The sequence below is a fragment of the Prionailurus bengalensis genome, chromosome A2 (genome assembly GCF_016509475.1).
Source record: "Prionailurus bengalensis isolate Pbe53 chromosome A2, Fcat_Pben_1.1_paternal_pri, whole genome shotgun sequence".
Taxonomy (NCBI): Eukaryota; Metazoa; Chordata; class Mammalia; order Carnivora; family Felidae; genus Prionailurus; species Prionailurus bengalensis.
In genome coordinates this window covers 51398309-51419083 of record NC_057348.1, presented here as the reverse complement: position 1 = coordinate 51419083, position 20775 = coordinate 51398309, and the positions used below count along the sequence as shown (strand labels likewise).

The 20775-nt window shown below is 40.2% G+C and overlaps 1 protein-coding gene across 1 annotated transcript; it reads left to right on the top strand.

The window, feature by feature from the left end:
- Positions 1 to 102: 102 nt before the first annotated feature.
- EMC3 (ER membrane protein complex subunit 3) lies at positions 103 to 18942 on the top strand. The gene is made up of 8 exons (XM_043588092.1): positions 103 to 377; positions 9388 to 9445; positions 9771 to 9864; positions 11393 to 11497; positions 12180 to 12261; positions 12544 to 12623; positions 13531 to 13613; positions 17736 to 18942. Exons 1-8 carry the CDS (start codon positions 223 to 225, stop codon positions 17862 to 17864), a joined length of 786 nt encoding a protein of 261 aa, XP_043444027.1. The 5' UTR covers positions 103 to 222; the 3' UTR covers positions 17865 to 18942.
- The last annotated feature ends 1833 nt before the right edge of the window (positions 18943 to 20775 follow it).

The following is a 20775-nucleotide window of genomic DNA, read 5'->3' as shown; positions in this document are numbered from 1 at the left end:
CGCCACCAAGGCTCGCCTCACCGTGACGCAAAACATCCGCGCCGGAAGTGCGCGGCCGGGCGGCCCGGCTAGGGCAGTGCGCGAGGGCCGAGGCCGGAGTAGGGTTTGGGGCCAGCCAGGCTGAGAGGCGGGAGAAGGCCGGGAGGCGAAATCGAAGAGGGACCTCCGTACCTCGGGGAAAAGAAACCCGGCTACACCTGGTGGGAGCAGGCTCTCTGTGAGATGGCGGGGCCAGAGCTGCTGCTCGACTCCAACATCCGCCTTTGGGTGGTCCTGCCCATCGTTATTATCACCTTCTTTGTGGGCATGATCCGCCACTACGTGTCCATCCTGCTGCAGAGTGACAAGAAGCTCACCCAGGAACAAGTCTCCGACAGGTCAGCGCCTTCCCTCTCCGGCGGCCTCACTCCCCCGTGACCTTGGGCAAGAAAGTACAGGGGTTTTATCAGTTTGTCCGGGTTCACATCGCGCTCCCCCTGGCTGGGTGACCTTGGCTGTGTTGCTTCTGTGTTTCACTTTCGTCATCTGTAAAATGAGGATAACGGAACATGCCTCATAGAGCAGGCGTGGGGATTAACTTTTATATGAAGGCTACAAAGCCTTTAGTACGGGGCTTGGGGCGTATTAAGTGCTCAAAAAAATTGTTGCTGTTAATGTTGTTAGGCCAGTCGCTAACCCTCTTATCTATGAACTATATAGAAGGTGGGTGTGTTTATACTACCCGTTTTACCAAACTACTGTGGTGGTCAGCTAAGATTAAGTAACCAAGTGCTGTGCAAATGTAAAACTGCCATAGAGATGTGAGGGATTGTAATTATCATTTCCCTTCCAAGAATAGAGGCAACTTGTTACTCATGTGCTTCATTACAGTATTTATATGTGGGGAGAGGTAATTTGAGATGATTTTAGGAATCTAGACGTGTGCCCCTTCCATATTAAAATAAAAAACATTTTCCAGCCAATCGTTGTGATTATTTTCAGAGACCGTCCCAGGTAAATGTTGCTGTTTCTTTAACACTTCCGTAACACTTATTAATCTCCCATTTTAAGAAAGAGCAAGCGTCAGACTCAGAACTTTCCACAGGCAGTGGTATCTTGCTAAAATTTATTAAATTTTGTTTTCATTGTATTTATGTTAAAAGTTCTATTTGTGGCAACTAATACTGTTTTTCCATTGGTTGGCAATTTCGATATTTATTTTAAAACATGTAAGTAGAAAAAGTTGACACGTAAAAAATACTAACTTTTTAAGAGTAGAAGTGCTAAATAAGACAAAAATCATAACCATGGAACGAGAGTGACTGAAGTTTGGGAAGCACTGCTTTATCATTTTCAGTTGTACTTCCCAATTATGCTGAGAATAATAACAAACCAACATTTCTACCCATGCTAAGCACTTGCATTTATTAACTTATTTAAAATTCAGAGCAACTCTATGAGATAGATGCTGCTGTCCCATTTTACAGAGACAGAGGCTTAAGAGGTTTCATGGTCACAAAGGGTGACATTCATGACTTGAGGCCAAATTTTCTGGTTCCCAAATCTGGAGTTCTTTCCACTACACCACAGCAGCCACTTCAATTATTTTCCTGTGGCATCAGTTTCAGAACTGATGAGAACCGATCTCCTAGAGATAACCTGAAGTTAGTTCACCAAAGAAAGGATGGCTATAGAAAGATGCAATATGACGTTTATTATTGACACCAATAAATTGTTCTTTTTTTTTTAAGTTTATATATTTTGAGAGACAGGGAGAGAGAGAATCCCAAGCAAGCTCTGCACTGTCAGCGCAAAGCCTGATGTGGGGCTTGAACCCACAAGCCGTGAGATCATAATCTGAGCTAAAGTTGGATGCTTAACCCACAGAAACACCCAGGGGCCCCTTAATTGTTCTCATTTTATCCTCACAATAACCCCAATTTAGATAATTCTGAACCCAATTTTACAGATGAAGAAAAGAAAGCCAGAGAAGTTAATTAGCCTTTCCAAAATAACCAGAATATTGTGCCTGTATTTGAAGTCCAATCAGTCTCACTCTCTAAGTTGGATTCTCAACCACAATTCCTGCTGTCATAGCTTCTCTGCCGGTTTTCTGTTCTTGGTTCACTATGTGATTTCAGAATGATGTTTTGAATGATAGCACACTGACAGCCCCTTTTTCTAGCCCAAGATGAAATTCACAGTTCATGCAATCTATAGAAAAAAATGTTTTTTTAAAAAACAACCTAATGTTTGTGACTACATGGATGGACCGAAAGGGTATTATATGCTAAGTGAAATAAGTCAGACAAAGACAATTACCAAATGATTTCCTTTATATGTGGAATCTAAAAAACAAAACAAATGAATAAACAAAAACAGAAATACCCATAAATACAGAGAACAAACTGATGGTTGCCAGAGGGAAGGGAAATGGGGGATGGGTAACATGAGTGAAGGGGAATGGGAAGTACAGGCTTCCAGTTATGGAAAGAATAAGTTACAAGGATGAAAGATACAGCATAGTCAATGGTATTGTAATAGCGGTGTATGGTGGCCTATGGTAGCTGCACATTTGAGCGTAGCATAATGTACAGAGTTGTCAAATCACTGTTTTGTACACCTGAAACTAATGTGACACTGTGTGTCGACTATGCTTCACTAACAAAAATGACATAATGCTCTAGTTGTAACAGTAAGGAGCAATAAAATAAAACTAATTTAATTTTTATTTCATAAGTGCTTGTTCACAATGATCCTAAAAAGTGTAATGCAAAAGTCACAGCATGCGCCTCACTGTAAAATCACCTTAAGTGGAACAGTTTCAACTGTAGGCTGATACAGTGTGTTAGCTACTTAGATACTACACAAGGCAGTGTTTTGGATGTGATTTTACTAAATGGTGAACTACTCTTGATAAAGTTCTGAACAAAACAAAGTGTAATTTTCCCTATATATACTTGGTAGTTGCATACCTGGAAATTGAATATATATAAAAATCACTTCCTCCTTCCCCTGTCCAAAAAAAAGAAAAAAAATGGAATTAGGTTTGAGGCTCAGATAATTAAAAGCAATTCGATGAGATATTCAAAATATTATGAGATACGAGACAGTTCTTTGAATCGCACAACTGTCTCCAGCATTGAGGAATACTTAGCATCCCTTTCCTCTAACAAATAAATGACAGTTACATGTTCTTTCTTCTCTGCCCCATCATTTTGACAATCAAAGAAGTTCAACAGGGGCGCCTGGGTGGCTCAGTCGGTTAAGCGTCCAACTTCGGCTCAGGTCATGATCTCACAGTTCATGAGTTTGAGCCCCACATCGGGCTCTGTGCTGACAGCTTAGAGCCTGGATTCTGCTTCAAATTCTATGTCTCCCTCTCTCTCTGCTCCTTCCCCGCTCATGCTCTGTCTCTCTCTCCTTCAAAAATAAATAAAAACATTAGGGGTGTCTGGGTGGCTCAGTTGGTTGAGTCCCACTTCACAGCTCAGGTCATGATATCGCGGTGAGTTTGAGCCCCGTGTCGGCCTCTGTGCTGACAGCTCAGAGCCTGGAGCCTGCTTCGGATTCTGTGTCTCCCTCTCTCTCTCTGCGCCCCCCCCCCCCCCCCACCGCTCATGCTCTGTCTCTCTCTCTCTCTCTCTCTCTCTCTGTCAAAAATAAACATTAAAAAAAATTTTTTTTAAACATTAAAAAAAAAAAAAAGTTCGACAGATTTCCAGAAGGCCACCTACAGGACAGTACCATCCCCATGGAGGACCACTGTCTTGGAGAAAACTCAAACATCTCTGGTCATAATTATTCCTTCCTTTATGTGAGATATCTAGACCATGCTAGTTCTGACATGGTGTGACAGTACCCCACCAAGTTATCCTTTGAACTTGGATAGAATGCTGAGCACTTGGTTCTAAACCTGCCAAAAACCAAGGCAAAGTGTTTTCTGGTTGTAAAACACTCCTCTAACTCAGTATAAGTTGGGGCGCCTCTGTGGCTCAGTCACTTAAGCATCCTACTTCAGTTCAGGTCATGATCTCTCAGTTCAACCCCTGCATTAGGCCCTGACTGACAGGCCAAAGCCTGGAGCCTGCTTCAGATTCTGTGTCTCCCTCTCTCTGTGCCCCTCCCCCTCTTGTGCTGTGTCTGTCTCTCTCAAAAATAAATAAACATTAAAATATAATAGATAGATAAATACAGTATAAGTGTCCGTTAGACTGAATGGTCACAAAATGGGACATTTGGTTTCATAAGTTACTAAGCTTTTAGTGCCTCAAAACTTACTAAAATTTTTCTAAAATATATTAAACCAAAATGGAAAGATACATAGATAAAATATATTAGAACATAGTTAGGAATAGAATGTATGTAAAAAATGGTGCTCAAGCTCAAAGAAAAGGACTCTTAGGAAAGGGAAAAAAAAAAAAACTCAGGTCTTTAATATATGATTAAACCCCAGTTTGAGAAATACCAACTTTAAAAACTAAAGCTTCCTTTTAAGAAAAGTGTTTCAATTGCAAATCAGCAATGCAAGAGAGCCACTTTGTCTTTATAACCAGTATGAGAACTTATTTTTCAACGTTTATTTATTTTTGGGATAGAGAGAGACAGAGCATGAACGGGGGAGGGGCAGAGAGAGGGAGACACAGAATCGGAAACAGGCTCCAGGCTCTGAGCCATCAGCCCAGAGCCTGACGCGGGGCTCGAACTCCTGGACCGCGAGATCGTGACCTGGCTGAAGTCGGACGCTTAACCAACTGCGCCACCCAGGCGCCCCGAGAACTTATTTTTCAATAGTAGTAAAAATGGGGGTGCCTGGATGGCTCAGAGGTTAAGCGTTGGACCTTGGCTCAGGTCGTATTCTCACAGGTTCATGAGTTCAAGCCCCATGTCCAGCTCTGTGCTGACAGAGCCTGGAGCCTGCTTTAGATTCTGTGTCTCCCTCTCTCTCTGCCCCTCCCCCCATCCATCTCTGTCTCAAAAGTAAATACTTAAAAAAAACCAGCAGCAAAAATGTAAAATTAAAAATGTCTTGTAGCATTTGCAGACCTCAGAGAAAGTGAGTGTTTAGAATATACAAGATAATTTAAGTTTACCTTGATTTAGGGTTGAAATGCTTCAGGGTCATGGTTTTAACCCCAATTCTACGAAATTGCTCAGCAGTGTAAGTATAGGAGATGTACTTGAGTTTCTTTGATCACAGTATCTGCAGAAGTTCTGAATTATCTACGCTGAACAAGTTTTTACTGATGACCTGTTATGTGCCCTGTGCTGTACCATATGCTGTGGGGTATAAGACAAGGTCAAGACCCTACTGTCAGGGAGTTTCAGTCCAAGTGATAAAACATGCAAAAGAAAAATAACAAATACCATTAACCTGGTGCTTAGGATATGCCAAATACAGTGGTAATCACTTTAAACAAAATAACATATATGAAGAACTCAGTTTAAAATCCTCAGTATTTCTCCTTTTTTTTTTTTTTTTTTTTTTTTAAGTACTCCACACGCAACATGGGGCTCGAACTCACAACCCTGAGATAAGGAATTACATGCTCCACATGGGGCACCTGCATGGCTCAATCGGTTAGGCGACCTACTTTGGCTCAGGTCATGATCTCACAGTTTGTGAATTTGAGCCCCACGTCATCAGGCTCTGCATTGACAGCTCGGACCCTGGAACCCGTTTCAGATTCTCCCTCTCTCTGCCCCTCCTCCTGCTCACACTCTGTCTCTCTTTCCTTCAAAAATAAACAAACATTCAAAAAAAAATTAAAAAAAAAAAAAGAATTACATGCTCCACAAACTGAGCCAGACATGTACCCACTCTTTTTTTTTAATTGTGGTAAAATAGGGGCGCCTGGGTGGCTCAGTCGGTTGGGCGGCCGACTTCGGCTCAGGTCAAGATCTCGCAGTCCGTGAGTTCGAGCCCCGCGTCGGGCTCTGTGCTGACAGCTCGGAGCCTGGAGCCTGTTTCAGATTCTGTGTCTCCCTCTCTCTGACCCTCCCCCGTTCATGCTCTGTCTCTCTCTGTCTCAAAAATAAATAAATGTTAAAAAAAAAAAATTTAATTGTGGTAAAATATACATAACATAAAGTTTACCATTTTAACTATTTTTAAGTATACAATTTAGTGGCATTAAGTACATTTTCACTGTTGTGCCATCATCCGTCATCCGCTTCCACAGTATTTTCATCATCCCAAACAAACTCTGAACATACTAAGTAATAACTTTCCATCCTGTCTCCACCCACTTTCTGCAACCAGCATTCTTTCTGTCTTTATGAGTTTGACTACTCTAAATACCTTATGTAAGTGGAATCATACAATATTTGTCCCCCTGTGCCCATCTTATTTTACTTAGCACAGCATTTTCAAGGTTCATCTGTATTGTAGCATGTCATAATTTCAGGGTTTTTTTTACAGCTATGTGAAATGTAGAATATGACAATTTGACATACATATACTTTCTGAATTGATTACCATAATCCAGTTAATTAACATTTTTTTAATTGATGTTGAGAATGCTTAAGGTCTACTCTTTTAGTAAATTTCAAGTACATTACACAGTTTTTATGAACTCTAGTCACCGTACTGTATGTTAAATCCCCAGAGCTTACTCATCTTCTAACTGTACCTTTTGGCCAGCATCTGTCCATTTCCCTCAGCCCCCAGTAACCACCATTCTATTTTCTTTTTGACTTTTTTTTTTTTATTCCATATAAAAGTGAGATCATACAGTGTTTGTCTTTCTTTGTCTGGCTAATTTCACTTAGCATAATGCCCTCAAGTTTCAACCATGTTGTTGCAGATGGCGGGATCTCCTTTCCTGTGCCTGATAATATTCCATTGTGTTTATATATGTATATGTACTACTGAACTTTGTGTTTAAATATGATTACATTGGTAAATTTTATATTATGTATTTTTTGCCACAATTAAAAAAATACAGTGGGACCCATGTGGCCTTATGTATAGTGTGGCTCTTGTGTATCTCTCAAGTCTCATTTTCACCATGTTTTCTGTAGTTCTCTTTCTTCTAGCCATGTGGCCTTTTCTCAGGTCCTCAAAGACATAGTGCTTATGCCTGCCTCAGGGCTTTTGTCCATGCCGTTCCCTCCAGCACTTTGCCAAGGTAATCTCTAGTCATCCTTAAGATTCCAACTTAGTCATACATCCTCATCAAAGCTTTTTTTCAGACCCTGCCTTCCTAGACTTGATCAAATCCCTGTATTATACACTCCCATCATATCCATCTCTCCTTCCTAGAACATAACAGGGGAATTTCACATTTATTCTTATGGTTATTTGATCAATGTCTTTCTCTCCCACTAGACTTTAACCTTTATGAGGTATTTGCTTTTTGATCACTGTTGTTCATGCACTTAATATGGTACATGGCATTCAGAAGCTCAAAAAGTATTTGTCTAAGAATAAATATGTTGTTGTACAGAATATGAAAGGAGACATGGGGAATTTAAATGACTCACCCAAGATCACATAGCTAATAAGTGGCAGAGCCAGGATGTGAACCCATCTGTCCAACTCCAGAGCTTAAATTTTTTTTAATGTTTATTTATTTTTGAGAGAGAGCGCACACGCACGGGCGCACACATGAGCAGGGGAGGGGCAGAGAGAGAGGGAGACACAGAATCCAAAGCAGGCTCCAGGCTCCCAGCTGTCAGCACAGAACCCGACGCATAGCTCGAAACACCGCACTGCGAGATCATGACCTGAGTTGAAGTCAGATGCTCAACCAACTGAGCCATCCAGGCGCCCCCAGAGCTTAAATTTTTACTGTTACTCTAGACTCAGTGCTGCCTAAACATCAGTGAAGGTCCAGTTCTTTGATTTTTTGATTTCCAATCGATCATAGACTGGTGCTTTTGTAAGATATTTTAGTATATATTTGGATGTTGTGGAATAACAAATTACTGTAAAGGTTTTTTTTAACATGTTTTTTTGGTTTTGGGTTTTTTCTTTTTTTATTTTAGAGAGCACACAGGTGCACAAGCGGGGGAGAAGGACAGAGGGAGACAGAATCCCATGCAGGTTCCACACTCAGCAAAGAGTCCAACATGAGATTCAATCCCACGACCCTGGGATCATGACCCAAGCCGAAATCAAGAGTCAAATGCTCAACCAACTGAGCCACGCAGGCGCCCCTATAAAAGTTTCTAAACACTTACTCTCAATGTCTGCACTTAACCTCGTCACAGACCAGCATTGGTACGTAGGCCACACTTGGAGTAGCTTTAGATTAGCTCCCAGGGACAGAACATATTACATGTCACCTCTGTAGGCCTGGGTATAGAGCCAATGAAGTCAAGAGGAGGAAGACCAGAGAGAATTCCATGAGGGCACCAGGCAGTTTCACGGAGAAGGTGGGGCTTGAAGAATGTGTTAACATATGATGGGGTAGAACTCCTGAAGGAGAGTGGCACTAGAGCATTCCCAGCAGATGGAGAGGCTAGAATATGTATATGGTGACAAGGGGACCCTAAGGGGACTGACTGACTGATTAGAGCAGGTGGTTTATACTAAGGAGGAGAGAGAGCAGGTCTTTTCTGCCCACTGGTCCTATCCTGTGCTTTAACAAAATCACCTTTTTTGCACAAAACAAAACAAAACAAAACACCTAAGGAGGAGAGAGAAAACCAGGCACACAGTTTTCATTTTGTTCATTTCTGTCTGCTTTTTTTTCACTTTTCAAGAAGGATTTCCATTAACTTGAGTTTTTTTCCCCCCAATAAAACAACTTTTGAAAACCTAGCCAACATTAGTATTTTGATCTCTGTTCTGTATGGTATGTGTATCTTAGCACCACCCACTTGTATCACTGTCTATTATTCTATTATCTTTAATGATTTTATATTCAGAAATCACCAAATGATGTACTAATTCAGGAAACGTTTATTGAGAGTTTACTAGCAGTCTGAATCGTGATGGAATTTCTTCTATTTGTTGTCTGTCAGATAGCAACCCTGTCAAATCCTGTAGTCATGTCTCTGTAGGGTTTAAAAAGTTTGTTCTTTTATCTTCACCCTTCCTCCCTCCTCCTGCCCTCACATCTTCTGAGGAGCATCCAACTGTTACTCTTTTTCACTCAGAGAAAGTTCCTTCTTAGCTTATTATAAAGGAACAAAGAGCAGAGTGTGATGTTCCAAATGTGTCTTCCTAAGAAATCTTTAGTCATGAACACTGTGACTTCTGAAAAATGCTTCTTTGAAAACCTAATTGTTGGGTTAAATATGTTATATTGGTTTTAAGGACACTCGTATTTTGACAAGTGTCCCCACAGGACTGTTGCCAAATAGGCCCTCTCTTGTGTTTAAATAGGTCTACTTTTATTCTCTCGTTTTCTTCTAGTGTTTCGGTTTTAAAAATCTCATTGTCTTGGTTGTATTTTTCAGTCAAGTCCTAATTCGAAGCAGAGTCCTCAGGGAAAATGGAAAATACATTCCCAAACAGGTACTCATTTATCTTTTATTAAAAGCTCCCCAATTCACTGTTGAGGGCAGTAGATATCTGAATGTTTTATAAGGGGACTCTTTGGGGAAAGCTGAAGTCTGGCAAATCTGTTATTAAGCTGTGGTCTGGTGGTGTCTACTGTCATTGTGACCTCACCCTTCTTAGGAAATTGTTTTTAAATGTGACTCAGCTAAAGTGTCAGGTTGGCTGCCAGCTCTGAGTGCAACAGCCTATTCCAAAGGCCTTCTGACTCAACCTCTGGGGAATAATTTGACAGTTTGCTATGTCACAGTTTTAAAACTTAAAAAGCTCTCTTTTCTACTAGTCTTTCTTGACACGAAAATATTACTTCAACAACCCAGAGGATGGATTTTTCAAAAAAACTAAAAGGAAGGTAGTGCCTCCTTCTCCTATGACTGGTATGTTGATTCCTTCTGCCATCTTTAAGGAAGATACTTAACATGAGTTGGGGGGAGGGGAGGGAGGATGCTGATTTATTGAAATGTTAAATTGTGTAAGATAGTAATCTAAGGGACCTTAGAGATATCTAGTATGGGCAACCTATGCAAGTGGAGTTCTCTTTTTCAAATAAATCTTCTGGGAACCCCAGTGTATAAAGTGGATTTTTTAAAAAGAGCTCTCGTCTGGGGGTGAGGAGGCTAGAGCCACCGTCCCTGTGTCTTCTTCCCTTTGCTGTTCCCCAGGACCCAGGGCTCTGCGGAGCAGAGTCGGAAAAGCATCCCAGTCCCAGCTCCCACCCAGTGCCTGGATCCTGTTGCTGACAGATGGCCACCCGGCTTCTGCCTGAATGAGGAGGAGCTCTTACCACTCCCCCAGCCCAGCCATTTCTTTGTCAGACATGATTGCTTGGCCCACCCTACAGTTTTTGCTCTCATAGATTTCTTCCACTCATCCCAGTCATGTGAAAAAATATAGCACTTTTAAAGTAAAACAGAATAATTTATTATTCTGTATTGGCTGTTCTCGCATTTTAATACCCATTTCTCTAGGTAAGAAACCCAGACAGAAGGTACTGGAATTGATTTTAATAAATCTTTTAGAAAACCCATAAGAAACAAGACCTTTACATGTGTGAAAAGATACTTGATTTCGCTAAAATCCACAGGATGAAAATTAGAACAAGATGTCCTTTTTAGACTGTTAAACTGGCAAAGATCGAAAGCTTGACAAAGCTGCTACTGTCAAGGTCATGGGAAGTCAGGCCCTCTCACTATTGTTGAAAGACAGTCTGACAGTATCTGTCAATTTTAAATGTTCAAACCCCTTGACCCAGAAATTCTTCTAAGAGTTTCTCTTACAGAAACACTTTCATAAACATGCAGATTTATGTACTAGGTAGTTGTTGGCAACAGTGTTTATTGCAAAAAAGAAAAAAATTAGAAATAACCTATAGATCCACCCAAAAGTAGTGTGACCACACACAGTAGACTCCTATGAAGACACTGAAAACAGTAAGAGAGGGACATTATACCAGTCACAATATATTTATCTTTTCAAAATTAAGGAGTAGAATTTAAGCATAGTATCCTTTAACTGTGTATATATAGAGAGAAACTATTGTGTATGTACATATATGTGCATATTTTATATATGTATGTATAAAGATGGAAAGATATGCAACAGACAGTTAAAAGTGTTTAGAGAGTGGGCTCAGAGAAACTGTCTAAATCTTATGTTTCCATGTCATTTGACTTTTTTACATTGAACTTGTGTATTACTTTAATTATCAAATAAATTAAGGGGCACCTGCTGGCTCAGTCAGAGGAGCCTGTGACTCTTGATCTCAGGGTCATGAGTTTGTGCCCCACGGTGGGTGTAGAGATTACTTAAATAAATAAACATTTAAAAAAATAAAATTTACACAAAATCAGGAAGAAGTCTTTGTCGACAGTCATAAAATGTAGTGGTCTCTTGTTTTTGTTATAGATCCCACTATGCTCACAGACATGATGAAAGGCAATGTAACAAATGTTCTCCCTATGATTCTTATTGGTGGATGGATCAACATGACATTCTCAGGCTTTGTCACAAGTAAGTTATAGACCCAGAATACTTCAGGTTTACTTCATCTATGATCCTTTCCCATGTCCTTGTTCAGAGAAATCCCAGTGCTGTTGAGACACTAATATAATGGGCCCCATATTCTCTATTGGAAACTAATCACATTCTTTGAATAAAAATATTTAATATCCTGTGATTTTTTGTCTCTTATTCCAAACTCATGGTAAGTTCATGATATGGATGCTTTTTCAAATAGGAATTTAAACAAATGGCTTGCTCGTTTGTATCCAAAATTAATTCTAGTTAAGTAGGATGAAGGGAAGCATGTTTTGACTTTATTTTCTAGGTGTTGGGGTGAGTTGTTGGTCTTTGTTTATAATTTTTTTGAATCAATTTTGTTTCTTAGTAACATAGTTCTCTATGTGTACATGTTCCAATTTGGGTTTAACAGATTAGTGCAAGTTTCTTTTCTGATTGTAGGTCATAGCTCAGAGTCCCTGCTTCGCAAGCTGGTGTTCAAGGAACTATAACAGAGTGACATCTGACAGTTATTTTTTCAGAAATTGACACAAATTTCCTGGTAGAAATCATTTTCCAAACTGTGTATGGTACAGAGTTCCCACCTCATCAGGGAAAGATTACATGCATCCACACTTAAACTATTCTTAAAAAAGCAAGGAGGGATTGTGAACTTTTTCTCTCTTTTCTGCAGCCAAAGTCCCATTTCCACTGACCCTCCGTTTTAAACCTATGCTACAGCAAGGAATTGAACTACTCACATTAGATGCATCCTGGTAAGAACTTTCTTTCCTTTATAAAAACACAAACCAAAATCTAAAAGTGGTGTTGCCTAAAGAACAAGATTTGTAATTTGCACACTTCACTGGAATAGGTTTTTGGTTTTTCTCATTGAAACTCCACTCAAAATGCCAGGGGTGGATTATGCCAACTGTTACCTACCCCAAATGATTTCTTTACATTCTCTGATTTCTTTGTATACTCTTTGGGTCATAGGAAAGTGTGAACTATATTAATGCTAAAATAACTCCCTACGTTGTTTCCCTTTTACTCTCTAGGGTGAGTTCTGCATCTTGGTACTTCCTCAATGTCTTTGGGCTTCGGAGCATTTACTCTCTGATTCTGGGCCAAGATAATGGTAAGAAATACGTTGGGTTTAATAAGCAAATATTTTGATAGACGAATCATTCACGCCAGGGCCAGAAGACTCACATAGTTTGTGCTATTTGTTGACATAGTTCAGTACAATACTTCACTCCTTAAACTTATTCTTAAGTTTCTAAGGTATCCTACAAGAGTCTTAAAAATTCCAGGGTCAGGGTGCCTGGGGAGCTCAGGCGGTGGAGCATGTGACTCTTGATCTAGGGTTGTTAAGTTCAAGACCCACATTGGGTATAAAGATGACTCAAAAATAAAATCTTTAAAAAAAAGAATAAAAATCCAGGGTCACCTGAAGATCTGAACTCTCTGTGGCAGTCACAGGGACAATATTTAGTTCCCTGAAGTCTGATACCCTCATGTGAGGAATCCAGGACCAGTGATGCAAGCCTGTAAGCTGAAGCTGAAAGAAGGCCTGGTTTGGCCAGTTGGTTCATTGACCTGCATTCTTGCCAACACCAATCCTGGCTCTCCTGTTTAATGGCTGGGACCTCGGGCAAGTTACTTAACCACTCTAATCCTCTGCCTGTTTGTACCTTAGAGACCTTAATAAGTAATTTCAGGGTAGGTTGTTAGGAGATGAGGTAGACTATGTAAAGCACTCCTGACATGAAGTAGTTGCTCAATAACTGATAGATGTTGTTATTGTTTAAATTTGAAAGAAAGTTTAGCACTTCCTTTGGTTATCTTCTGTTATTCCCCTGCCCATTTTTCAGGAGAGGTAAGTGACTTTCCCTAGGTCACATAGCCAGTGTGTGGCAGGGCCAGTTGTGGTTCTCTAACATACCACTGAGCAGCTGCAAGTATTGTGTAAGGGCCGTTCTTCCCTGAGGGTGCTGGGTGCTTGCTGAACCCTGGCACTCATGTAGGTGTATCTTACCCTGCAGCCGCTGACCAGTCACGGATGATGCAGGAGCAGATGACTGGAGCAGCCATGGCCATGCCTGCAGACACCAACAAAGCTTTCAAGGTACACTTACACCTCCTTCTAGCTTCACTGAAGCTCTGAAAGGCATTACTAGACAGTTACTTTAAAGATAAGTTCCCTGAAGTGAGTGTAGTATGTGTGGTTCCATCATTTAAATTTAAATTTAAATTTAAATTTAAATTTAGCAAAAAAATGTATTTTAAAAAGTTTACATGTTTCTTGTTCCTGAGACAGTCAGCTGTTAAGCGAATTGGAGATTCTTGGTACTTTTACTAATTTTTAAATGTTCACACAAATTTAACCCACACTGTAAATGAAGCTATAAAAACAGTCCTTTCAGAGGCAGCAGGTAAACTTTTAGAATATTTTGAACTGTTTGGACCCTGTGGACATCAGATATAAATTTCATTTTAAAAAAATCGATACTTAGAGCCTTTTCATGAAATGACTCTGGAATATATCCAGTATATATATCCAGTATAATTTTTGTACAGAAAAATATCACTAATTTTTCATGATAAATACTAGAAATGGGGGACTCAGTTAGTTAAGCGTCCAACTCTTGATTTCAGCTCAGGTCATGATCTCAACGGTTTGTGGAATTGAGCCCTACAGCAGGCAGTGTGGAGCCTGCTTGGGATTCTGTCTTTCTTTCCCTCTCTCTTTCTTTCCCTCTCTCTCTGCCCCTCCCCTGCTTGGGCTCTCTCTCTCAACATAAATAAATTTAAAAAACAAACAAACAAACAAACAAAACAAACTAGAAATAGAAGAGAACTTGCTCATCTCTATGAAAGGCATCTGATGAAAAACCCACAGCTAACTCTGGTGAAACACTAACAGCTTTTCCACAACAATTAGGGACAAGATAGGTACATCCACTCCTGCCACTTCTGTTCAACATTGTGCTGGATGATCTAGCCAGGGCATTTAGGCAAGAAAAAGAAATAAAAGACATCCACGTTACAAAGGAAGAAGAGGGGTGCCTGGGTGGCTCAATCGGTTGAGCATCCAATTTCGGCTCAGGTCATGACCTCACGGTTCATGAGTTCAGGCCCCGTATTGGGCTCTGTGCTAACAGCTCAGAGCCTGGACCCTGCTTCAGATTCTGTGTCTTCCTGTCTCTCTGACCCTCCCCTGCTCACGTCTGTCTCTCTCAAAAATGAATAAACATTAAAAAAAATTTTTTTTTAAAGAAAGAAGAAAACTACCTCCATTTGCAGATAACATTGTCTTTTATACAGACTATTGTAAGGAGCCCCCAAGGTAAACTATTAGAGGTAACAAACAAGTCCAACAAGGTTTTAGAAGATGCAAAATAAATATGCAAAAATTCAGTTGTATTAAGGGACCCCTGGGTGGCTCAGTCAGTTAAGCGTCTGACTTTAGCTCAGGTCATGATCTCATGGTTTCTGAGTTCAGGCCCCACATCAGGCTGTCTGCTGTCGGCACAGAGCCTGCTTTAGATCCTCTGTCCCCGTTTCTCTCTGACCTTTCCCTACTTGTGCTCTCTCTGTCTCTCTCAAAATAAATAAACTTAAAAAAAATGTTTTTAGCTTCTAATTAAAAAGTTAAAAAAAAAGTTGTATTTATACACACTGGTAATAAAGAATCTGAAAATTAAATTAAGAAAACAGTTCCATTTACAATAGTTTCAAAAAGGATAAAATACTTAGGAACAAACTTATCAGAAGAAAGACAGATTTGTATAGTGACATTATAAAGCATTGCTGAAAGAAATTAAAGACCTGAATGAACGGAAAGACACCCACGTTCATGGATTAGAAGACTTAATATTATCCAGATGGCAGTACTCCCAAAATTGATCTACAAATTCAATACAATCCCTATCCAAATTCCACCTGCCTTTCTTGCAGAAATTAACAGGCTGATCCTGAAATACACATGGAAATGCAGGAGACCCAGAATAGCCCAACTAGCATTTAATATGAACAAAGGTGGAAGACTCATACTTCTTCATTTTAAAACCTACTTCAGAGCTACAATAATCAAGACTTTGTGGGACAGGCATAAGGATAGACATACAGATCAATGGAATAGAATTGAAAGGTCAGAAATAAACCCCTACATTTAATATCAATTGACTTTTGACAGAGGTGCCAAGACAGTTCTGTGGGGGAGAGAACAGTCTTAACTGCTTAATGGGTACAGAGTTTCTGTTTCAGGGGATGGAAAAATTTGGAAATACATAGTGATGATGGTTGCACAATATTGTGGATGTAATTAATGCCATTGAATTGTATACTTAAAAAGGTTAGAAGTGGCAAATTTTATGTTACATATCTTTCTTGCCACAATAAAAAAAGGAAAAACTTTGAATGGTCAAAGACCTAAATGTAAGAGCTAAAACCATAAAACCCTTAGAAGAAAATGTAGGTGTAAAATGTTTGTGATGCTGGATTAGGCAGTGACTTCTTAGATGTAACATTAAAAGCACAAGCAACAAAAGGAAAAGCAGGTAAATGGAACTGGGTCAAAATGAAAACTTTTGTACTTCAAAGGACACCATTAAGAGAGAGAAAAGAGTATCAGAGAAAATGTTTACGAATCTTATCTCTAATAAGGGTCTAGTATTCAGAATAAAGAACTCTTAGAACTCAACAATAAAAAGACAACCCAGTTTAAAAGGGGGCAAAAGTTTTGAATAAGCATTTCTCCAAAGAAATTATATAAATACCCAATAATCTCATGAAAGCATGCTCAACATTGTTAGCCACTGGAGAAATGCAAATCAAAACCACAAGGAGATACTACTTCACATCACTCCATGGTTATAATAAAAACAGATGGACACTAACAGGTATTGACAAGGATGTGGAGAAATTGGAACTGTCCTACTTGCTGGGAATGGTGCAGCCACTTTGGAAAGCAGTTTTAACCTTTCCTAAAAAAGTTATATGTAGCTACCATATGACCCAGCAATTTCACACTTAGGTAAATAACCAAGGCAATTGAAAACCTATGTCCACACAAACTCCTAAGGGCACCTGGAGTTAGTGGAGCATGCAACTCTTGATCTCAAGGTTGTGGGTTCAAGCCCCATGTTGGGTATAGAGATTACTTAAAAATAAAGTCTTAGGGGCACCTGGGTGACTCAGTCAGTTGAGCGGCCAGCTCTTGATTTTGGCTCAAGTCATGGTCCTAGGGTTGTGGGATTGAGCCCCACATCAGGCTCTGCATTGGCCACAGAGAGCCTGCTTGGGCTTCTTTCTCTCCCTCTCTATCCCTCTCCTGCTTGTATCATGTGCTTACTTGCTCTCTCTCTAAATAAATAAACTTAAAAAAATAAAATGAATAAAATTAAAACAAAAAAATCTTTTTTTTTTAATGTTTATTTTTGAGAGAGAAAGAGTCCGTGCAATCAGGGGAGAAGCAGAGAGAGGGAGACACAGAATCCGAAGCAGACTCCAGGCTCTGAGCTGCCAGCACAGAGCCCGATGTAGGGCTCGAACCCACAAACGGTGAAATCATGACCTGAGCCAAAGTCAGACGCTTAACTGACTGAGCCACCCAGGTGCCCCTAAAATAAAATCTTAAAAAAAAAAAAAAAAAAAAAAGAAAGAAAAGTTCAGAGCACTAAGAATAATATTCTAAGAGTAGAAACAATGCACATGTACCGTCATCTTATGAACACATAAACAAAATGAAACATTTGGGAATAATAGTACAGTGTATGTACAATGGAAGTATTCAATGAAATATTTAGTCTTAAAAAGGAATGAAGTACTGATACTTGCTACAACAGGAAGGAACCTTGAAAACATCCCAAGTAAAAGAAACCAGTAAGAAAAGGCCATATATTCTATCCTGAATACATGAATCCAAAGATACAGAAAGTAAAGCAGTAGTTGCACTCTCGCTCTCTCTCAAAATAAATAAATAAAGTAAATTTTAAAAATGGAAAAAAAATGTAATCGGTTACTCACTTAGACAAATTATTTTTCCTATTTTAGCCTTATTCTCTTCACCTATAAATTGAGCATGGAGGCAGACCGGGCAATTAGCAGTATCTACCTCATAGGATTAAATGAGTTTATACGTGCAAATAGCTTAGTCCAGCTGCTAGGCGGAATAGATGCTCCCAGGTCAGCACTGCTCTTAGTAACAGCCCTCCTCTCCCTGCCCTGGTGTCCTCTTCCTTTGCAGACAGAGTGGGAAGCTTTGGAGCTGACGGATCACCAGTGGGCACTAGATGATGTCGAAGAGGAGCTCATGGCCAAAGACCTCCACTTCGAAGGCATGTTCAAAAAGGAATTACAGACCTCTATTTTTTGAAGACCAAGCAGGGATTTGCTGTATCAGGAACTCAGAGTAGTGCTTGACTTTGTAACTTTGGTTTGAGCTGGAGCCTCTCGGAATAAAAAGGAAGATGCATGAGCTGGCAGGTGTGCAGCAAGAATTGTTCTTGTCTGAGCCAGGTTCCCCTGTATGTCTGAAACTAGAGATTTGAGGAGTCTGTGCTGGATGACTTGCCCAGAAACAGCTGTTTTTAAAATGTTTTACATTTTCCTTCTGATGACTCTAGTAATGAAAGTCAAAGGGGGAATACTCAAGCTAGTAATAATATATAAAACTTAGTGAAACTTCAGTCTTTGGAAAAAGCATTGTCAATTATACCTAGTTATTAAGTGCAATCAGCCTGACTTCTGACCACAGTGAGCGCTTGTTTTCTTGGGATCCAAACACCCTGTGTTTTACCTTTAATTTTTTGTTAGTATTTGTACAACTTTCTTTACACAAGTAATACATTTTCATTACTGAAAATTTAGGAGCTATGGATGAGCAAAGTGAAAGCTCCCTGTGTTGTTCCATTTTGAGCCTACAGAGTGACATAGACAGCAAACATGTCAAAACCTGACTCAAATAAGCTCTTTGCAGATTGAATACCCAGGGCTAGGACAGACTTAGCCAGCCTTCTATCTCTTTAACACTGTCCGGTGAAAATCGGCGACACTGAGACACTGCCGGATTCTCAAGTGCCTTTGGGATCATCAAAGATAGGTTACATAATGTGAGGTCTTGAGCTGGAGTTCAGAACATATCAAATCCGTTGACAGATCCACAGTGCTGTACCGAATATGGCTACTCAGTTGAACAAAAGACCTCATTTCCCAGTTATTCTGGGTAAGAGTTTGCATATCGCTGTAAGAAGGGAGAAAGGGCAATTGCTGGCAGACATGTAGTTAAGGGCGACCTAGGAATCATTCTGTCTGGATTAACTGTCCCAGGGAAGTGGCAGGGTGCCATTTCTGTACCAAGAGGCGAATGTAATTTGCATGTTGAACACTGTAATCAAGAACCAACAACTCTTGACTCTACCAATTAAACCATCCTCTTTTCTCTGCCTGTGAAATGTTGCCTCTGTGGGTCACTAACAGCCTTCTGCCACAGTTATGAGTGTCCATTGTGGATCATTGCTGAAGAGTCAAAGATGAAAAAGATGTGACCCTTGCCCTCAAGGAACTCATCGGAGAGACACATAAGAAATTGGTGGTTCTGACCTTCCCCCCTCCACAGTAATGCACACAGGCACAGACGCACAGAGTTCCCAGACAACTCCAGGAACCTAGTCCAAAGCCTAGTCATAGTGACCTACAGACCTACGCTAAGAAAACCTGACCTTTAAAGATATTTAAAATAGCTGCTTAAACACAATGTTAAAGGAGCAGGGGTTCACAGGGGGAGCTAACCTTTGACCTCGGTCTCAAAAGAGTTCTGCAATGTAGAAGCTCATTCCAAGCAGATGGGATAGAACGAGCAAAGGCCCACAGATTAAAATGTCCACAATTGGGGAGCTTGAGTGGCGCAGTCAGTTGAGCGTCTGACTTGATTTCGGCTCAAGTCATAATCTCCTAGTTTGTGAGTTCAAGCCCTGCGCCTCTCTCTCTGTCCTACCCCATTTGCACTGTCTCTCAAAATAAACTTAAAAAGAAAACCTGGTTTTTAAAAAAAGTCCACAATTTGCTGGACCCTGAATAAGTGGGGTGTGGTATAGTATGTACCGAAAAAGGCAGGTTGTGTTGGAATACAAGCAGTACTTGATGACTGAGTGATGTCACCCTCATTCCCATGAGGCATCTCTGAACATTTCATTTTGCCTCCACCCACACAAAGTTTGTCTTTTTCCCTGTAGCAAAGTTGGGTGGATAAAACATGTGAGCTCTTTCTGACCCCTCATGTTGATGATAAATGCACATGTCCTTGGCAGCAGCTAGTCAAAGGAAAAACCTTTGTTCGTTTTATCAGGCTCTTCTCAGAATCAGCACACTAGTTCAGCATACAGTGCTCATCGTGTGTGTTTCCTGGAGTTCAGTTTGGGCCAGGCTACTAAATGAGCACCTAACCTTTCCATCAACCTGGACTTAACACCTAGAATCATTTAAGACAATCTGAAGTGTCCATTTACTGATCATGGTGTGGAAAGTACCACACATAGAAGTCAATATGGACAGTCAGAGATACAACACAACTCAGAAAAATAATCATGACTTAGATTTGAGAACAGTAGGTAAACCTGCATTTGGGGGCAAAAACCTGGTGGTTCTTCTATTTGGTCAAAAGGGGTATGATGGATGGGTATATAAGTGAACGACATGGAGGGTTACTGTGTGAGAAATGCTGCAGCTGCAAGTTATAGGAACTCAACTTGCTTAAGCAATTTTTTAAAAAGGAATGTAAATGGCAGAATGTCCACTGGTCAGTTGGCTTCAGGTATAGCTGGATCCAGGTTCTCAAATGATGTCATTATGACTGCATTGCTTTCTCAACTCTGCTTCTGGTCTGAGGGAGGCTGTCTTCTTAAGGAGACACGAGCTTAGTGAAAAGAAAACACTCCTTTCTGAAAATTTCCAGTAAGTCAGGTAATTGACCTGATGTAGGTCATGTGTAAATTCTAGGGACTATTTAGCCCCACCTAAACTATAAAGACCAAAGGTGGGAAAGAGGTGATTCCTTAGAGGAAAACTGGGGTACTGTTGCCAGAAGAAAGTGGCAAGGGCACCAGACAAGAAAAAATAATAATTTTTACCTGTTAATCACACAAACTGTCTGGAATGTTACCAGAAGGAGGTATTGCCCTTGTCCTGGTAAGCAGTAAAGTCTGCAAACGTTTACGGGAGTTCTACAATATGCTCAGTGTCATGTCACATATTTTCAGATCTTTCTATTCACTTGTTCACTGACCATC

Coding starts and splice junctions, on each gene's coding strand:
- EMC3 (XM_043588092.1), top strand. CDS start 223: ATGGCGGGGCCAGAGCTGCTGCTCGACTCCAACATCCGCCTTTGGGTG. Junction 9,446..9,770: donor GAAAATACATTCCCAAACAG/GTACTCATTTAT, acceptor CTTTTCTACTAG/TCTTTCTTGACACGAAAATA. Junction 9,865..11,392: donor GCCTCCTTCTCCTATGACTG/GTATGTTGATTC, acceptor TTTTTGTTATAG/ATCCCACTATGCTCACAGAC.